This window comes from Tetrahymena thermophila (assembly GCF_000189635.1).
Source record: "Tetrahymena thermophila SB210 genomic scaffold scf_8254763, whole genome shotgun sequence".
NCBI lineage: Eukaryota > Ciliophora > Oligohymenophorea > Hymenostomatida > Tetrahymenidae > Tetrahymena > Tetrahymena thermophila.
This window is the reverse complement of record NW_002476522.1, coordinates 267,721-288,957: the sequence shown is the minus strand read 5'-3', so window position 1 is coordinate 288,957 and position 21,237 is coordinate 267,721. Positions and strand designations below refer to the sequence as shown.

At 21.6% G+C, this 21,237-nt stretch overlaps 7 protein-coding genes across 7 annotated transcripts; 5 read left to right on the top strand and 2 right to left on the bottom strand. All coding sequences in view use genetic code 6, as the record gives it.

Annotated features, from left to right (window-relative positions):
• Positions 1-442: 442 nt before the first annotated feature.
• TTHERM_000561429 (MIZ zinc finger protein) lies at positions 443-3,896 on the bottom strand (the record flags this gene model as incomplete). Its single annotated transcript, XM_012796133.1, has 7 exons — positions 3,353-3,896; positions 3,249-3,293; positions 3,078-3,181; positions 2,899-3,019; positions 2,438-2,837; positions 2,096-2,377; positions 443-1,979 (listed from the first exon to the last, which is right to left on the bottom strand). The coding sequence occupies exons 1-7, from the start codon at positions 3,765-3,767 to the stop codon at positions 443-445; spliced, it is 2,904 nt and encodes a 967-aa protein (XP_012651587.1). The 5' UTR covers positions 3,768-3,896.
• A 966-nt stretch (positions 3,897-4,862) lies between these two features.
• Positions 4,863-8,560, top strand: TTHERM_00561420 (PH domain protein; the record flags this gene model as incomplete). Its single annotated transcript, XM_001010196.2, has 7 exons — positions 4,863-4,899; positions 4,957-5,762; positions 6,077-6,278; positions 6,700-7,107; positions 7,157-7,207; positions 7,324-7,507; positions 7,831-8,560. The coding sequence occupies exons 2-7, from the start codon at positions 5,088-5,090 to the stop codon at positions 8,558-8,560; spliced, it is 2,250 nt and encodes a 749-aa protein (XP_001010196.2). The 5' UTR covers positions 4,863-4,899; positions 4,957-5,087.
• A 963-nt stretch (positions 8,561-9,523) lies between these two features.
• Positions 9,524-10,561, top strand: TTHERM_00561410 (integral membrane protein DUF6 containing protein; the record flags this gene model as incomplete). Its single annotated transcript, XM_001010195.3, has 1 exon — positions 9,524-10,561. One exon carries the CDS (start codon positions 9,524-9,526, stop codon positions 10,559-10,561), a length of 1,038 nt encoding a protein of 345 aa, XP_001010195.1.
• Positions 10,562-12,954: 2,393 nt separating this feature from the next.
• Positions 12,955-13,173, top strand: TTHERM_00561390 (hypothetical protein; the record flags this gene model as incomplete). The annotated part of the gene is made up of 1 exon (XM_001010193.3): positions 12,955-13,173. One exon carries the CDS (start codon positions 12,955-12,957, stop codon positions 13,171-13,173), a length of 219 nt encoding a protein of 72 aa, XP_001010193.3.
• A 182-nt stretch (positions 13,174-13,355) lies between these two features.
• On the top strand, positions 13,356-14,826 carry TTHERM_00561380 (hypothetical protein; the record flags this gene model as incomplete). Its single annotated transcript, XM_001010192.1, has 3 exons — positions 13,356-13,516; positions 13,653-13,827; positions 14,779-14,826. 3 exons carry the CDS (start codon positions 13,356-13,358, stop codon positions 14,824-14,826), a joined length of 384 nt encoding a protein of 127 aa, XP_001010192.1.
• A 912-nt stretch (positions 14,827-15,738) lies between these two features.
• TTHERM_00561370 (integral membrane protein DUF6 containing protein) lies at positions 15,739-16,863 on the top strand (the record flags this gene model as incomplete). Its single annotated transcript, XM_001010191.1, has 1 exon — positions 15,739-16,863. The coding sequence occupies one exon, from the start codon at positions 15,739-15,741 to the stop codon at positions 16,861-16,863; it is 1,125 nt and encodes a 374-aa protein (XP_001010191.1).
• Positions 16,864-17,651: 788 nt separating this feature from the next.
• TTHERM_00561360 (hypothetical protein) lies at positions 17,652-20,198 on the bottom strand (the record flags this gene model as incomplete). Its single annotated transcript, XM_001010190.2, has 7 exons — positions 17,652-18,124; positions 18,182-18,346; positions 18,617-18,686; positions 18,744-18,944; positions 19,033-19,136; positions 19,320-19,934; positions 20,033-20,198. 7 exons carry the CDS (start codon positions 20,196-20,198, stop codon positions 17,652-17,654), a joined length of 1,794 nt encoding a protein of 597 aa, XP_001010190.2.
• Positions 20,199-21,237: the final 1,039 nt, after the last annotated feature.

Below are 21,237 nucleotides of genomic sequence, written 5' to 3'. Positions count from 1 at the left end.
ATAGAAATATGTTAGTTAATTTATTTTGCTAATTGCTCAAATCTATCTTTTAAATTTTGCTTATCAAATTTTATTTTATATACATTAAAAATTTATTCTAAATTAATATTAATATGTAGTGTAATATTTTAAAATTAGGCTAATTCTTAAAATAATGACCTACACCACATTTTACTAAATATTTTAATTTAAAAATTAGAAATATATTTACAAATTCTATGAAATTTGAATTTGATACATTAGATAATAAATTAATTAATTTCATTAAAAAAAATATTAAATTTTTATAAATGAATTAAATTTCTTATAAAAAATAATTTAAATTAAAAAAATAGTTTGTTAAAGGATAAGTTAGCAAACATAAAAAAATTTAATACTGATTTAAAAATAAAATAATTACAAAAAAAATTTCTTTATTTATTTACTAATTATAATATCTATATCACTTTTTAGTAACTTATTTAAAGATTATTGTTTTACCATTTTTATTTATTTCTCTAACTTGGATTGGTTAGCTTTATTGTGGCTGTTGCTAATTTTGTTGTACTTATTATGGCTGAATAGATACTCTGATATTATCAGGTTATTGATAATAAGAAGGATTATTGATGACGTTATTGGCTATATAGTTGTCTCTTTACTATACTTATCTATTGCTTCTAGCAAAAGGTACAAATTGTTAATTTATATCATAATAACTAGGAATAAAAGGGTTAACAATTTAATTTTAAAAAGCTTAAGGCATCTAATTTTGGATCTGATTAGGATAGCTCATTTAATTTGGATTAAATTATGCTGTATTAAATTAATTATAGTTATTTAAATTTATATTGTTAGCATCAGGGAAGTTAGCTTAAAAGGAATATTAGTTTTGTTAAAATTAAGCACTTCTTTATTCATTTTATTAAACGCTTTAGTTTATAAGTTAACCAGGAATGATTTGTGGTTGAGGTATGTGAGTTTGGTTTTATTGAAAAGAAACGTTTTAAAAGGTAATTGGTTACCCTTAAGGATGATTTTAGTATTGTTACTAGTATACTTATTACAGAGGATTTGCTGACTAATTTATATCAAATGTATCTTGCATTACAACTGGTTATTAATTATTGGTAAATTATTATTAAAACTAATTATTATTTAAATTAAGCTATTATTACTGATTCTAAAATCCTTAACCCTACTATTAAAACATATTTTGGCTAGATTGACTAAATGTATTTAGGTTATTCTAACCAATTATAGATGGATCAGCTTAATCAGCAGGAGAATTATTTTAAAATTAATAAGTTTGGCAAGTATTTGGTTTTAGATTAAACATTTAGTGATACTTTTAAACTCCATTTTTAAATGCATTTGCATAACAATCATCCTAAAGTGTTTTTTTAAAAGCATTCTATTACTAACCAGGTTTATTTTAAACATTATTATCTCTTACGTCTGGTACTTAATTTTACTATTGCTTTAAACCTTGTGTTTGAGTAAAGTTTTACTTTGACTAATCTATATTTTGATAGCCATCAGTTCTATTTTTATAAATATTTTATTCTTGGTTGCTCTAATCTTAATATCCTTATGTTACATTCATTTATTTGAAATTAGTTGGCATTGTTGTAGGGCCTTCCATAAAATTATTGTATCGAGCACCACTATTAATATTATTTTAAGTATTTGAAGGTGATTTTTAATTGTCTAACGATGGTTCAACATTTTTATTCTAAGCAAATTAGTTTGCTTGAAACCCTTAAGCCTTTACGCTTGATTAACTTAATTAAATATCAGAGAGTACGTATTGCTTCGAATTGTAATCGTAATATAAATTATCATTCTATGGAAGATACTATAAAGAATTAAAAATAACTTCATCCCAAACTAAATCAGTTAGTTCATATGTCTTGTTACACATCAAACAATACCTTGGAAGTTCCTAATTGCAATAGTTATTTAAATCTATACAGTTTGTATGGTTGCAATCTTTCCACCTAATTTTTAAATTAAATATTAATTTTTATTCGAAACTCTGAATAGATAGAATAATCAATCATCTTGACTAATTAATAAATAAGCTAATAGACAAAATAATAAATAATTAAGTTACCTGATTGGAAGTCCTTATATCCTTTAGCCTGTAAACATATCTAATCTAATTACTAATGCATTTTAGATATAAGAGTTATCAGACACCTTTTGTATCTTTCCTGTGAGATCTTAATATGAGGCTTATAAAAAAACTTATCCATTATTATGACCCAAAACAAAAAAAGACTAAATCGTTAATTGAGCATATTTTGTTATTTCATTTAAAAGTATGAAATCGATTCTAAGTTCGTCTAAAAACCCATCATTATTACATGATAGTTATTAGTTACAGCACAAGCATCTAATTAATTTGAAATATTTAAATAAAAATTTTTGGTAAAATTAGCAATTAATTAATTACTGATCAGGTGTGAGTAGTTACTAAGCTAGGTCACAATACTTAGTCAAATCAAAACATTTTATACACCTAACAGGAATAGGATAGATGCTATTTTAACTGCAATTTTATATTAATCTGCCAACAAAATTTTGATAATGCTACTTTAATTGAATAATATAATTTTCATCTTTTTTGCTTTTCCAAAAGACCTTATTTGATTTTGAAATATCCAATTTTGTATTAGATCTTAAAATATCTTGCATACCAAACTCATCTGAAATAAATTTCCAAACTGGTGAGTAACTAGTGTTTTTATTTATTACTTTTAATAGTTTTTTATCTAAATAAAAACTGTCTTTCTCTTCAAAAAAATTAGCTTCGTGTCTACAAAGAGGGCATTAAATAGTCGCTGTTTTTTATTCTGAAATGATAATTGTAAAAATAGTTATTAACTCACAAAAATAAATATATAGGCTACTTACTTACTATAAATCTGTATATTGAATTTAAGTCAAAACATTCTAAATGATTGCAACCATTTAGTCTGATTGGAATCAACACAATATCTCCAGTGAGTAAGCACAAATTGTAAAAGTTTTTATTCTAATTTAAAAAATAAATAAAAATACTTAAAAAATAATTTTTTAAATGCGAAAGTTACTTTATAATTTTTTTATAGTTCAAAATGTTAATCTTCTGTTAAATCAACATCATTTGCCATAAACTAAAATATATTTTGCCAATATAAATGAGCTGCTATAAATTCTAAAATAATATTTTATTAAAAAATTTTAAAAATTCTAAAATATAAATAAATTAATTAGTTTATTACCATCGTTTAACATCTAAAAGATCTAGGGATTTTATGAAATCATAGCTAATTTAATTAATTAATTAATAAATAAAATTAGATAATATTGTATGAAATTTTCTTACAATCAGTCATTTCATATTCATCTTCTTTAAAAGGTAAGTAAATCTTATTATTATAAAAATATTATGTATCTGTATTTCCACATGAGTGGTTATCTTCTAATTGGATGTACTCTTAGTGAGAGGTATTCAAAACCCTCTAATTTAGAAGTTCCTGAAAAGCTAATTGCTTTTTAGGTTTTAAGAATTCAAGGCTACTGAAATCAATTTAGCATTCTTCGTCAATCATGCAATTTTAATGAATTTAATAATGATCAACTAATTTCTTCTTAATTATTTCTAATTGATCTTCGTTGTAAACTACCATATTGTGGTTATGAAAATAATATGGTGAGTAAAGAGGGACTAAGGAGTTATAGCATATCAAGTTAAATTGTTATTAATCTTCTATTAACATATCATTTAAAGGATCGCTCATAGCTATTTCTTATTAATTTACCTAAATATTTGTATCTATTTTATTAATATTTAACACTTTAATAATTTTCTCAATTTTTATATTTTTTTTCCAAACTTCTCTTATTTTTTTCAATTTATTCTATTTGTTTGCATAAAAGAAGGAAAAAAAAATTATCTCAATAAGCCTAATAAATTTAAAAAAAATAAAATTTGGCAAATTTAAAGATGAATAGGAATGTTATTAGAATATTAAAAGGTTTGCTTGCATACATTATCTTTTCCTAAAATTTTTATTTAATATTTATGAAAATAATAAGTATTTATTTATTTATTTACCTACTTATTTACTAACTTTTCTTATTAAAGAAATTCAATAATTAATCAAAATAATTTAAAAATATTTTCAACTAAAATAAATTTTGTAAAGGCTGTGTTTTATTTCAAATTCCTATTTTATTTTATTAAGGCAAACTTTATTATATTCTTTTATAATTTCTTTCTTAATTTTTATCATCTGTTTATTTTAATTAAAAATACACTAACTATGTTATCTTACTATAAATTCTCTTAACAAAATATTAAATAATATGTTTTTTAAAAATATTTTTTCTACTAAAATATTTCAAATACAGGAACAGCTATAAATATCAAAAATAAAAAACAAAAATTAGAGTAATTAAGGTATTTAGAAAATTTAAGTATTAAATTATCGCAATATATTTTAATCAGAGATTTTAAAAGACTTAGGTAGGCATAAAGCAAATTCAATTTGCTATAATCTTTATCATCTAAATAAGATTAGTAAATTGTATGAAGATTTTAGTTTATTAATTAATATAAGAACAACAAACAATTTAAATTGATCAATGAATGTTTTCTAGATAAAATCTGATAGAATATTCTCTTATCTATTTCAACAGATTAGCAAAGTAGTATTCTATAAAATATATAGATCCAATCCAAATTTTTTTTGGTCAGTCTTTTTCGCCTAAAAAACAAGCAATTAATATGCTTTGAATATTTTTTTGATTGATATAAAGTAAAAAATATAAATTTTTAGCTGTATTCTTAAATAAGTAATTTTACTATCCAAGTAAATTTTTGTTCTGTAGGAAAATTTAATTTTGTTAAATTTCAATAGTATTAAAAAAGTAATTAAAATTGTTAAACAATCAATTATATATCTAACTTCTCTATATTATTAAAAGCAAAATACTACTCAAATTATATACATATTTCTTCATCTTAAAGAAAGCTGCTAACAAACTACTAACTTAAAAATATTAAACAATCAATTAGTATAGAAATCATCAGCAATCAAACTTAGAGATAAAGAAGGATGAACTAAGTGGATATACTTTCAGCGTAGGGCTAGTCTGGCCATTTGTTTAATTAGTCTCTACATTAGTATCATAATAAATTTAATGATCCTGAAAATAACTTAAAAAATGATTAAAAAAGCTCAAACGAAGAATGCGAATATGAAATTAATAATAAAAATTTAAATCCAGAAAATGGGAGCGATCAAAACTAGGAAATATCCTGTAATGAAAACATTCAAACAATAATCCAGTAACAGATAAAAGAACTCAAAAGCATGGCTATTATTTTGAAATAAAAATTTTATGAAGAAAAAAAATCTGATTTTGATTAATCAATTATTGAGTATACTCAACAACAAAAAAAGCTTTATTAAGAAAAGAGTGAATTTGAAAAGGGAAATATTTAAAAAACATTTAGCTTTAACAATTAGAATTAAAAACCTTAAACTAACATCCTCAGCCCCAGACAAGAAGCTTAAGCAATTTAAGAGGAAGGGAGTTAGTATAAGTAAGAGGAGCAGCAAATAACCTTGCCATAATAGATAGAAAATTTAAATTAAAATGCCACTTAACCATAAATATAGCAATAAAAGATCTAACAACCTTCTTAAAATAGCAACAAATCAAACTCTGAAAGCTAAGTATCTGACTCTGAAAGTGAAGAGGATAGCAATTCAGAAGATTTGTAAATAGTAGGAATCAGTTTATTTTATTATTACTTATTTTATTAAATAATTTAGATAACCATCAAGTTAATTTTTGCAATTACTTTTACTTATTGAGTGGTTAATAATGCCTTTAAATTTAAATATTTTTTACTTCGAAAAATTGCTTACAGAGTACTCCATTTCAAAATCAGCTTACCTAATTTTTATTAAAATTTACACATCACTATTTTTTTAATTTATTTATTTATTTTTGTAAGGCACTAATAATTTAAAAATATATCCAAACATTGAATAATAAGAGAAGTAACTCATTCATTTCTTTTTAATTATGATAATAGGAAAAACTCAACTCTCAAAACTTGCTTTTAGAAAATACTAATAAAAGGCTAGTAGAAAGAATAAACTAACTCAACTCAACAATAGAAAAGCAGATGGAAGAATAAAATTAAATAAAATAAAGAAATGAATAAATAACGAGCCTTCTATATACCTGCAGCTTTGCATAATAATAAATATATCAAGTTGTTTAATCAGCTCAAGGTAATCTATTAATCAATCATTTAATTTGCTTTTAAAAACAATAGTTTGATTCTAGTATTAAACTATTAGTGTTACAGTAAATATAACATTTTTAAGGAATAAGCAATTTAATTTTAGATGTTTGCTTTACGATTTTCAAAACTTAATTTTTAGTTTTGTACTACAAAAAAAATATTGCAGAAAAAGATTTCTTCATTGCGAAATATTCACAAAATTTCTCAATAAATAAATAAATGTTTAAAACCCAAATTAAAATTTTCTTATTTGAGAAAAAATGAGCCAAAAATAAAGATAATGAAAAGGTATATTTTGATAATTATCTATTTCATCAAGGCCTAAATTAAGTCTTTAATAAAGAAATCTGACCAGAAAAAAATAAAATATCTAAAAATTTAATATTATTATAATAAATATAAAAAAGTCTAAATAGATGTATCTGTGTGTTAAGGACTCGTCACTATCTAAGGAAATAAAATTATTATTTATGATGAAATTAATTCTGAATTAAAAACTTCACCTGACAAAATATTTTAAATCTACGAGCTTGTCTCAATAGAATATCAAAAAATCACTATTAAAATGAACTTTGAAAAATCTTTGACACTTAAAATTTAATTTAAACATAGAGATGATTTAAAATAATTTGATTCAATTCTATACATCTAAAGAATGAAAAAAGTTTTATATCCAAAAAAACCTTTTTTTTATCATCCTTAGCTACCTAAAGCTGATGGAGTTTAGGCTAGAGTATTCGAACATATAGAAAACAGGAGCTTTTCTCCCATTAGAACATAAACATATAATCCTGAATTAAACACTAGTATTTCAGGTAAAAAATGAATTAAAATGCAAATCTAATTTTTTTTATAAATTAAAAGTGTCAAGCTCAGTATTTAATACTAAAAATTAACAAGAAAACCAAAATTAAAGTAAATTTTCAAAATAAATAAATCTATTTGTTTATTAATTTTTTAGAAAAATAAAAACATAAATACATACATCTAAATATGCTTAACAAAATTAATTTTAATAATAATTTGTATAGATTAACAAAATAACATAAATATTCTGCAATCTGCATATTTTAGATCATCTAATGAAGCTCAGGACGAAGAAAAGTAAAAGCCAATAACTTAATCGTAGCAACTTAATCCTACGACACAAGGAATAAAAAAAGAAACAATTTCAAATGAAAATTTTTAAATTCCAAAAAGCCCTCAAAAAATAAAGTAAATTTATTTTATTTTTTAAATAAAAAGGGAGATTAAATTAATTATTATTTAAATTAATTAATTAATTTTTTAGTATTTTTGATTCACCATCATAATTAATTTTTTATAAATAAAAATCTACTGTATTTATTACATTATTATTCTTAAGTAATTTAAAAACTCTAGAAAGCCTTAACGAAATTAAATTTTTGAATAGTATTTTTTCTTACTCTTTTGAAAAAATAAATTTTAGAAAATTTCTGGTGAATAAAAAATATATTTATATAAACTTTGATTTATATCTTCTATCTATCTTAAATGTAAATATATTTAAAAATTAGCTCAGCATTAAAAATGTACTAGCAGAGAAGATCTTTAAGATAAGAGAGTGGAAAAGAGTTATTAAGCTTTTAACCTAATAAAATAAATTCTGATTAATAGTTCAACAATATTTCTAGCTAAAAAATTAATGATATCAGAAATTTTAGCAAAGAAGGAACCCAAGAAACAACTGAAATAAATAAAAATTAATCTAACCTATAAAATCTTTCTATCTTAAATGATTCTAATCTAAACAAATCTATAGTTTCAACTAAGTAAAAAAAGAATAAAAAACAAATAATAAGTGATGAGAGAATTTATGAAGAAGCTATGGACTATTTAAAGAAGGGAGAGAATATGATCAAATATAGTAAGAATGGTATACTAGGTCCAAAAGAAAAAACAATTAAAATAAGAAATTTAGAATTGATTTGGTTCCCTGTAACTAAAGATGAGAAAAAAGCTAAATCCATAAAGCTTGAAGATATCATATCTATTAATATTGGAAGAGACAGTCCTGGATTTTTAAGATTGAAGAAACAAGAAAACAATTAGAAATGCGAGGATAACTTTTTTTACATTCGTTGTAAAAAAGACAGGAGACTGGAACTTTAAGCTATCGATTAAAATTAAAGAAATACATTTATAAAACATTTACAGCGCGTGTTGCTTAACAAATGTAAAGAAACATATAAAGAAAAGCCACTATTTGAAGATGACGTAAATGAAAGCTAAGATTTTAATGAATGAACGATTGAATTAAATAGAACTTGAAAATTTATATTATTTAATAGATAGTTATAATAAATATTTTTTAACAAATAAATATGTAAATATTAATGTAAATATCCAAAAAAGTATTAAATTATCATAAATAAATTCACAAAAATCAAATATTTAAATTAATAAATTTCTAAAAAAGCAAGCAAACAAAGCCAACTTAGTACCTAATTTCTATATATAAATACTTATCATGCATGAATATTTAATTGCTTGAATGAATATAATAAAAATACAATTGTAATTAAAAATAATTAGTACACTTATTCTTTGTCTATCCTATATCCCACTTTATTTTAAGCTAATAATGCGTCAATATAAGTTAAATTTTGATAAACAAATCATAATTTCTCTCCATAAATTTTTGGATATATCTTAGTTTGTGGTAATTTATTTAAAGAAATTAAATTCCTTTAAATATTTTAGTTAATGATAGATAATACAAGCATGTATTTATTTCATGAAATTGTTTTTGAAATTCTTCAAATTTAAAATTTTGAAGACTTTTGTTTTACTTTTCATATTTATTAGCAAATATACCAAAAATTATTTAAGATTCATACAATTTTAAATAATGATTGAGATCAGAAAAATACGAAAAATAAACGCTATTGAAAATTTGTTTAAAAATAATTGAAAGAACTTTTAAGGAAAAGACTAGTAGAGACTTTTAGAAGAAAAAAATATAATTCTTAAATGAGTTCTTATTATTTCAATAATTGATTGATTTTTTTTCATTTAAAAAAATAATTAATAAAATCAATTAAATTATTGATTGATTGATTTTCCAAATTTTTAATTTAATTGTTTAAGAAAAATGTTAGAAAATTCATTTGAATTTAATCATGAAAAAGAAAAAGAAAACAAATTAAAATAATAAAAGAAAATAAAATCCAAATAAATTAAATTAGCAAATTAAATAATAAATAGAAGATGAAAACATCAAACTCGAATAAAAATTTTGCAGCAATTAACAGAATAAATGTTGGTTTATTAAACACATTTAACAAAGCTGCAAGCTTTCTTAATTCAATTTCTAAGAAACTTGGTGAAAATGGTTACTTATTTTTCGGATTTCTCTCTAATACTCTGGTATTTGTATCGATGACTAGTTTAAAATTTATCCCAAATGTTGACTGGTCTATTTGTTTTATTATTAGAGGAGTAGCTTACTACTTTTTTGGTATTATTTGCTCAGTGATCTACCAGTCTGAAATGTAATTCTAAGGGAAGGATCTGTATTATTTAAATATAAGAAATCTGCTTATGGGAGTATCCTCATTATTCTTATAATATGCTGTTGTTGTTTTACCTATTACAATTGTTTGGATAACTGTAAACAGTATGCCACTGTTTATTTTTTTAGTCAATTATTATATTTTTTCTGTTGATATCTCTTTAAAACAAATCATATTTTTATTTGTTAGTTTGCTAGGAGTCTTATTGATCATGGATCCTAGCATGTTTAAATAGATTTTTGAAATGTTTAGAAAAACTATTATTTCTGACAAAGAAAACGAAAAGGATGAAGGCTAAGCAATTACACCATTTATTTAAATAATATCTGTTCTTTTTTTAGCTTCTTAAATACTAGCTGCTTTCGGAATTTCTATTATTAAAAAGGCTAATAATATTAGTTCATTAACTGTTACTTTGCATCTAGGGCTTGTCTGCATAATTTTTGGAAGCTTTGCGTTATTCTAACGTTCTGATTTCATTTAAATGCCTAGCACCTACGATTTATTTATGGTGTTTTTAGTCTATGGACTTGGCACTTTCTTTCCCTGTATAATTTTTATACATGGTACCATGGTCGCCAAATGCTAAGGAAAATACTCTCTGACCTCTTATGTTAATGTGTTCTATTCATTTTTATTCTCAATGATTTATGAATAAAAGCAATTATCTCTGTACGAAATCATAGGATTCTTTATTACTTTCTTTGGACTTTACAAATTATTGGTTAAATGATTAATATAAAAAACTTCTCCATTTTTTAAAAATAGTTTATATATTATTAGCGTTATAATGTATTTATTTATTTATATATAGTAAATTTAAGTAAACCTGTATACATTGGGCATCAATAATTGGGCAAAATAATAGTCCCTTGAAACCAAAAATTAATACCCCAGACAGTGCGCAATACATACAGGTTAAGCTGTATTTATAAAATATAATACTTAAACAAATAAGTGAAATCTTTTACTAAAATTTATCTTTTCTTTTACAAATAAAATTAGCTTCTATATATTAACTTATTAAATATTTCAATTTTATAATTACTTTTCTATTTAATTATTTATTTGCTTATATTCTTAAAAGTCTACTTTATATTCGAATAATAATTTTAAATACATATTGAAATAACTAACATATATTAATCAATCTTTTCTTAATTATTACATGTATAATTACTTATGTTGTAGAAAATTATGACTTTTTATTAGCTATATTTTAGATATTTTAAAGAATTGCGTGTGTGTGAATCTATTTTAATAAGTAGTTAGTCTTTATATAGAATTAACATTTAAAAATTTTATTTGTTTGGATTACTTTTTTTTCAAAAATAATTAATTTTTTCCTCTTAAAATATAGAAAATATCTAGCCATTAAAAATTTTTATAAATCTTTAACTGGATTAATATGATGAGCCAATTCAAGCGAGTTAATAATTAGGTTCGAAAGATGTTATTAAAAAATAAAAATTTTTTTTTCAGCTTAATTTTTTTGTTAAATATTCTTTGATTTTTATTCAAGCAAATTGAAACAAACAAACTTTAAAAAATTTAAAGAAAAACTAATTAAAAAATCATTTTAAAATGAAATAAAAATGCAGATATTAAATAATACTTAGCTAGCTATATGTTCTAACAAATTGAAATTGAAATTGGATTAATAAATTTTAAATTTTATTTATTTATTAAAAAGTTTCATTAAATCAAATACTTAATTTTCTTTTTTTGCTTACTCTTAAATTTTAAAATAAAAGTATTTACACGAGGATATTAATTATTTTTATGATTCAAATTTAATTTTCAAAGATTCAATTATTACTTTTAGCCATATACTTCATTTATTTATTACTAATTGATGTAATATTTGTCTTTTTTTATTAAGATTAAAAATACTTGTAAAGGCATAATATCAATTATTAGATTTTGGTTTAAAAAATTATTTTTGTATTATTTTAAGGAAAGTTATAGCAAATTTTAAAAGTATTTTTTTCATAGATTTAATTTATTTTGAAAAAAAGCCTTTTTTAGATTTATTTAAAAATATTCTAAATGAGCCTTTTAAGTTTAGTCTTTCTTAACAATAGCATTATACGTTAAATTAGTATTAATTTAAATTTTACTATTTATTAATTGTTGTATGTTTATTGGCTAAAATAGAAATTTATTAAAAGCAAACAATAGAAAATTTAATATTTCAAATAAGATTTAATTATATTATTTTATATTTATTATTCAATATTCTTTGAAAATATTCTTCTAAAAACTGGGAATTTTTATAATATATTAAAATACAAGAACTTTTATCTGTGCTTGCTTGCTTTCTTATTTTTAATTATCAATTTTATTTTTGAATTAAACCATTTTTTCTTTAAGTTTATACATACATAATTTTATCAGTCATTTTCTTTATTATTATATTTGAGAAAGGTAATTACTTTAAAAAAATAATATAAAATATTTAATTTAATTTTTTCTCTCTTTAAAAATGAAATCTGTTTGATGGATGAAATTTATCTTTAAATAATACCATACAAATTAGCCAGAATAAAAAATATTTTATTAAACTAATACTGAGAATTAAATTCATTATATATAAACTTACTTTGCATTCATACTTTAAAAAAAAATATTTTTAATCAATACCAAATATTTTTAATTAATTAATTAAATCAATTTCTTGACGTTTTTGTTTTTAAAATTAAGAAATATTAAAAAATTTTTTAAATTTAACTTAAATCAAAAAACAGTTTAAAAATACATTTAAGTGATAGTGAGTGATTAAATAAATAAAATTGATATATTTTATTGTTCGAATATTAAATTCTTACTTTTATGAAAGTATAATTCAAATGAAACACACAGATAAAATATTTCAATTATATTAAAAAAATTATTTCATAGATTTTATTTATTATTTATTTATTTCTATTCATAAAAACAATTTAAGTAAATTGGCTTACAATTTTAAATTTTTTATCAATGGGATTTTAATTTTGATTTATCTCTTAAGCGCTTATTATAAACAAATTTCACTTTACCATCAACTTATACAATCCATAGAATGTTATAATGACTCCTATGAACTCAAAGACTGAAGGATTTTTATTCTCAAAAATAATTTAAAAAATGAAAGCATAAAATACATTTATGTAGGTAGTTAAAGAATACTTTCCTTAGCATTTAGCAACTAAAGTTCCCTAAATAAAAAGAATAGATGGCAAAAATGTTCCAAATCCATAAAATAAAAAAACTAGAGTTAAATCTGATAAGCTAGGAATGGTAATAAAATCAGATCTTGAAAATAAGGCTATACTTCCAATTGTAATGAACACAAATCCCAAATGAAGAGTAATAGATAGAGAATTAACTTTATTTGCCTTTTTGATAACACAAACAGCATAGGCACAAAGACATTAAGATAAAAGCAAAAGAGTAGATAAAAAATGTTTTAGACTAATTTAATAACCTTAATCTTTATTTTAATCCTCTTAAATTGAATTGTCTTTTTTGATTAATGTGCTAAATAAATGTTAAAACATCTCAGGATCCATGATTAAACTAACTCCAAACAAGCTTAAAAGTAATAACAAAATCTAATTGCCACTTATTGGAATAGAGAACATAAAATAATTAGCAATAAATACAAAAACAGGAGTGCTATTTATGATAATCCAAATAATACTCACAGGTAATAAGACCATTACATATTATAAAAATAGCTAATAAATTCCTATTAAAGTATTTCTTACATTTGTGTAGTAAAAGCTATTACCACTAAATGAAATATCAGATTTATAGATAGCAGCGAATATAATTCCAAATAGGTAATAAGCTACTCCTCTAAGAATAAAGCATATAGACCAATCTACACTTGGTATGAATTTTAAGCTAGTCATTCCAATAAAAAGTCCTGTTGATGATAAAAATCCATATAATAAATATCCATCATCTCCAAATTTATTTGCTAACTTATTTAGACTAATGACTACACAATCAAAGGTATTCACTATTTTATTATTTATTTTATTAATTGCCAAAATTAATTTTTAGCTTTCTTTCATTTTTATATTTTCTTTTTTTTGTTAATCAAATTTTTAAAATCAAAAAAGATTAACTTTTTCTTCCCAAAAATCTTTTTGAATTTTTTAGCCATGTGTGTGTTACTTATTTCAACACAGATATTCTTTTACAAAATCAAACAAAACAAACGCTAACTTTGTTTATTTTAATTATTGATTTTATTCTTTTATTAGATATTCGTTTTTTAAATTTTATATATTAAGGATGTAAATAATTTTTAATTTTAACCTCTTCAAAATTTTAATTAATTTGTTGTCAGTTTTATCTTTTTTTTTCTATTTTTTATCTTATATTTAATCATCTACAATAAATATTTGGGGCAATATTTTAAAAATAAATGATTTAAAATTAAATAAATTATAAAGATTTTATTTATTTATATTTTATTTTAATTAATTTTTTATTTATTTTATTGATTAAATTACACTACTCAATCAATTAAAAAATACTAAATAATTTGTTTTTTTCTAAAATCAATTAAATTGTATAATTAAAACTAGATTTTTCTCTTTTTTTGTTGTTTGTAAATTCTAATTAAAATGGATTTATTATAAAATGCAAAAAAAATAAAAAAATTTAACATTTATCTCATTTAATTGATATTACTAAAATTAAATTTACACTCAAGTTAACTACTTAATGGTTGGAGAAAATAATAGAATTTAAATATTTATTATTAATCAATAAAATAATAAAAAAAGTTATTCTTTAATTCTAATTTATGAATCAATTGGTTTTTTAAATAATAAATATTTTTTAAATGTTATTAAATATAAATTACCTTTGAAAAATTTAAATATGGATTTGCATAGGTAAGCAAGCAGGGAATTTGATAAACAAATTTTTATTTTATTTAACTGTTTTAAATAGAATAGAAAAATTAAAGCTTAACATTAAGCTAAGGAAGGCATAGTTTGAAGGACTAGTTGTTTATATTAATTAAATCATCAAATTTTAATTGTATTTAAACCAAGTTAAAAAGACAGCAAATAATAAAAATGAATTCAATTTTACTTAATTGAAGTCTTGATTTTTTTAATTAATTTGAAAAAAAATATTTTATTCAAAGATTTATACTAGTAATATTTAAAAAATTTAAAGCAAAGATTACAACGATAGTTATTTAATTTAAATATTTGAAATAGATAAAAAGTTCTAGTTTAACAAAAAAAGAAAAATTTTCGAAAATTTAATTAGTATTTTTTAGCTTAAGGTTATTTATTTATATTTACTGAGGCTTAATCAAAAATATCAATGAATTTTCTTGAACAATTGCAATTATAATTGATTTAATAAATTGAATATTATCACAATTCGCCAATATTTAGTAAAAGTGACATCTTTAAAAATTAAAAAATTGTAATCAAATTCAATCAAATAAATAAGAAATAGATTTGTATAAGCAGCTATGAATTTAAAACTAAGAAAAGGTATATATAAATTGAAATGTTAGAATTAAATCAAAGTAATTTGAGGAATAAAATAAAATTTTTTTCTAGAAGTTTTCTATAGAGAAAAGTTACTCTAATTAATTAATAGTATTAAGTTGACAAAAAATATTAGCCAATATCTTTTACACAAATTTTGATAAATTAATAATAGTATCTACTATTTTTAATAATCATAAGTCTTTAACCTAATATGAAATTTGTAAGTTATGGGGATTGTTACTTGATTTTTGATTACTTTAAATTTTAAAGCAACTATTAATTATCTTTATAAATATTAAAAAGCAACAAACAAAATCTTATTTTTATTTGATTTTTTCTGTGCAAATTAATTTAAAGTATTATTATTAATTGATTGATAGATAGATATTGTTTGATATAAATGCTAAATAGTTTAAATAGGTTAACAGATGTCTTTTTAACAAGACTTAGATATTTTTTCGATTTTTTAACTAATTTAGTTGATAGGTAGATAGAAAAAATTGGTCCTTAAGGGTATTACTTGTATGGGATTTTGTCAAACACAACATTTTTCTTAGGTAATTTGGTTATCAAGCTCTATCCTCACATTGATTGGAGTATTTGTATGCTTATTCGTGGAATTGCTACTTTTATATTCTCTAATCTTGTAGCTATGGCTTACAAAAAGAGTGTATTATTTTCAGGAGACGAAATTAAGTATGTAATTTTGCGTAATTTCCCTATAACGATTTAGCAGCTCATATTTTATTTCTCGATTTCAGTCATCCCTTTGAATATCACATGGATAATTAATAATGCAGGGCCAATATTTGTTTTTATAATAGCCTACTTTATGCTAGGTTAGCAAATAAAACCTAGGGATGTGGCTTTCCTAGCTCTTAGCTTAATTGGTATTAATGTAGTTACTTCTCCTTAAGTAGTTATTTAGCTTCTTTCCTATATCTTCCCTATTGATGCAAATGAAGTTGTAGGCGAAATGAATGCCTTCTAAATGATTGTTGCCCTTGTATCATTTTTAAGTCTTGGATTGTGGGCATTTGGTATAGTAGTAATTAGACTATGCAAAAATGCTTCTTCTTTAGCTGTTAATGTCAGCTTGGGAGTTCATATGATGGCATTTGGAGCTATAGCCTTAATCTATAGATCAGATCATATTACAATGCCTTCTATCTCTGATTTACTATTTGTATTCGTCTTTTTAGCTATACCTGTTTATCTAAGTTAAATTCTGTTTATCCATGGCACAATTATTGCCAAGGATTAAGGAAAGTTTTCTCTGACCAACTATATTCCTGTATTTTACTCATATATTTACTAAATTATCTTTGAAAGCAGGATACCTCAACTACTAGAAATATTTGGAATATTCCTCACTTTTTATGGACTGTATAAAGTGGTAGTTAAGCCAAATCCTACCAAAGAAGACGATATGAGAGCTAGTATATTAACTGATAAAGAAATGATAGAAGATATTAATTTAAGCGTAAAGAAAGATGAAGAGATGAAAATAGTTTCAAAATCTTGAATTATTAAATAAGTAACAAATAAATAAATAAACAAACAAACAAACAATCTAATTTAAAAATATCTTATACTAAAATTCTACAAAAAATAGTTTTCAATTTAAAATGAATAATTCTTAAATATTGATGTAATTTATTAATTGTTTATGATTTGTAATTAAGACCTTAATTAAAATTTACAGTAACCATTAAAAAATTGATTTGTTTGTTTTTTTTTATATAAAATATATTTGCTATTCTTATAAATACCTAAATTGATGTATGTTTGCTTACATTTAATCCTTTGTATTTTCTAATCTTTTTTTTTTGATAATTAAATAAATACAAACAGCTAATTAAAAAATGTATCTATTGATTAGTTTACAGTAACAAAAATATATATTTAGTTAGTATTAATTAATTAATTATTAGCAAAAATAAATTATTAACATATTACTATAAAATATATTTATATATATAACTCATCATATTTTTATTAATATATCATCAAATGATTTAAATTAATTACTATAAATAAAGATTGATTATTGTACTTTCTTTCTTTCTTTTGTGGTAATTTTAGTAATACTTTTTACAATTATTTTAAATTGATCTAGTTTCTTATCAAATTAGATTTAGCAAGCAATAAATTTGAATTCTTTATTATTCATAAGGAGGGAATAAAATAAATTTGAATAAATATAGTCTTTCTTTTAATTATTACCATTTTTTTAAATTAATTATTAACTAATTATTTATTATTTCTAATGCTGTCTAAAATAATAAATTAAATTTATTATTTGTGTTTTTATCAAGAGTAGAAGGAAATGTTCTGAAGGGTCTATTTATTAGTTTGTCTATTAAAATCTATTCTTTTAAGTAGCTAGTTATGGTTTGATAATGGCGATTCAAAATTGCTGAATTCTGTTAATAATTTCTTAGATATTTCATTAGTATCTATTTTTTCTAACTGATTAGAAGTCCTTCTCTTGGGTTCAATCTTGTTTTATTTTACAATTGGGTTATTCTAATATTAGCTTAGCAAGCTATTAGCCCTTGTATGAGATTTACTGAGGTCATCGTTTAATGCTTCAGATGATAAATATTTAATCTTCCTTAAAGGTGTACTCTGAATTTTATGCTAATGAATTAACATATCTCTGCATTTTCTTTCTTCTAAAGCTAATTGCAGTTTATCATTTACTGATAGATTACCGTGGCTTCCAATAATATTTATATTATTCTAGGATTAAATGTCTTCTATAACTATATCAGGTTTCAGAGCTGATATTAAATTTATTTAAATAATAATTGATCAGCAATTACATATAAAAAACTTACAGTAATTATTAGAACGATTGTGATTTTTATTCTAGTCTTAAATATTTTGGCTGTTAAAAAGGCTTTCAAAATTAATAATCCAGCACATCTCGTTATCATCCTCCAAATATACCTTTTGGTTAAGGATGCTTTCAGATTCTAAGCTACAATTTATTTTTAGTATCTCTTTTTAAAATTATTTAAATAATTTATATTTTATATTATAAAAAAACAGATATTTTTAATTGAGCAACTTGATTTTACCATGTTATCTTAGAACAAACACTCTTTGCAAAAATAAAAATTTTATACACATTTAGAACATATTTCATCATTAATTGATAGTTAAATAAATTAACTAATTTAACTAAAAATCGTGGCACTTGTAAATTTTTTTAAATTATTGTTTTAAATTTGAAACTTTGCTTAATTAAAAATATCTGTGTATTTATTTACATAAATTTTAATGGAGCCTCTTTTGAATATCAAGTATTTTTAAATAGAACTTCTTGATGATTTAAAGCATCTAATTAAATATTTTGTTGTACTTAATTAAATTTTAATTATTAAAATCAAAAAATACCCATTTTGGTACTGTCCCTATTTATTTTAGGTCAGAGCAAGCAAGTATCTTGTGAAATAGAACTTGCATTTATTAGTCATCTTAGGTTGCTTAAAAGGAGGGACAAAAGGTAGTATTTTGCTAAGGAGTGTAAAGAGTAAGCAAACAAACAGAGGAATTCTTTTCTTTCATCCATTCCCTTATCTACCTTATTAGGTCATTCTTTTATATAAAAAAGCTATATATATTTTTAAGAATTACTTTTGAAAAATTTTTATAAAATTCAAATTATTTTTAAAGCTTATCTTACACTTATATCTTAAACAAGGCGAGGAATAAACTAAACTTCAAAAGTAATATCCTAAAAAGTATTCATATCATATATGGTTAGATAGAGCTATCTGTTTTAATTATCTTTATATAAAATAGAGTTCGTTATTAAAACAGGCATAAATATGCAATAAATAAATAATTGAATAATCAAATTATTTGAGTGAATGTTTTCAAACATAAATTTAAATTAACCAAATTATGTGAATGATTGTTTGGTTAATTAATTTTGTTGTAAATATATCTTATTTATGAACTACTTTTTACATGAACAAATGAGCTACCAGTTAATTTTTGACAAAGGGATTATATTTGAATTAGAATCTCTTAAAAATGTAGTGTTATTCGAAGGAGTTAAGATAAGCCTTACTAGATTTTGTCTGTTTTTATTGTGCTCTTCTGTTTTAGAATTAAATCTTAGGATGTCTTTCAAATGAATATTCTACAATACTTTAATAACTTATACTTTTCTTAGTTTTTCTCTAAAAGTTGTTTTTGGTGTATTTATTTAAGTGCTTCTTGAAAAAGATTAATTGAAGTTAACCTATATTTAATTTTTGTCCTATTTTTCTGCACTACAATTACAGCTGTAGAATTAACTAATACTGCTATTTATATTTTATAAATTTTTAGATCCAGACCCATGAATGCTTTTTAATTCTTAGAAGGATTAATCAACATCTCTCTTATTGTTATTATTCATACTAAAACTCCTGTTCTAGTTACTTCCTACCACTTGCAAGTTGTTTTTTTTGATAAAGTTGTAATTTATTTAAGCAAACTATGATGCCAGTCTTTTATTTTAAGCATATTCGCATTCATCGAATTCACTAGCAACTTCTTAAAGAACATCTAGTCTTTTCTAATCCCTAAATCTATCCTCTTAAATTAAAAAATTGAATTATTAAATCCATATTGTATAGAGATAATCTTCAGAATTAAAAAATCTTTCTAATAATAAATGAGAGATTCTAAATTACCAGAGCTGTGATTTTATTTCCTAACAAATATTTTAGATATTTTGGGTACTTTTTAATTATTTAAGCTGTATGCATTGTAGTTTGCTTCTATTTACCTTCTTGCTGGGTCTTAAAAATTATTGCTTTTTAATTCATTCAACTTATCTAAAACCAACTAATTGATCATACTTTTTATTTCAATATGTAATTAATTGAAATATTGTTTAATAAAGTTAGTTATATGCTAAATCTAAAACAAAAATTAATCAGTCAGTTAAAAGATAAAAAAGCTTAAAGTAATACATAATTTACATTCCTAACTAATCAATCAAATAATTCATTTTAAAATTAAATAATTTTTGGCATAAATTAAATCATTTTTTATTAATTATTTTACATCAATAAAAAGAAAAAGATAATCAATCAATATAATTAATTAATTATTTTATTTTCTCTTTTAGAAAATCGTAGAATATAATTTAATAAATTTTATAATTTAATTTAAGTAGATAGATTGAATGTTTTAGAAAAATTGTTTTAAAATTCTATATCATATGAAGTATGGTATCAGATCAATTTAATTATAATACTATAAATTTATTTAAATTTCTTAATATTTAATTAACAATTACAAATACTTATTCTATGTTTTTTTTCAATTATCTGGTTAAGTTTATTTTATAAATAATTCACAACAGCTCAAGGTTAGTTTTATTATTAAAATTACTTTGACATTAAGATGTAATTTAAGTTTTGATTTAAATATTGCTCAATACTATATGATTTATAAACTATTATAAAGTGACAATAATTTCTTATTTTAGTATTGCTATTCAAAAAGTGTAAGTAAGTAAGTAGTTTATTTAAGCTTTAAAAATACATAGAAACAAATTTTAGTTTGTGGCCATCTCAATATGAGCACTGTTTATTTTAGGTATATTTTTAAAAATATTAATAAAAATACATATAAAACCCGATAATATTAGAACTATCATAATTTTATTGATTGGTCACTATTGATAACTTTTACTTTATCTCTAATAGTATTTATGTTTTGTTTGTTTGTTTGATTGATTAATTGATTAAAATAAAGTATAAAGGTGTGAGCATTATCATAACAGAATTTGTCCTTCAAATTTTTTAAATAAGACAAAGATTTATCTATTATTGAAGCATTTAAAAATTAAAATAATGATATGATAATTAGTTTATAAATAAAAATATAA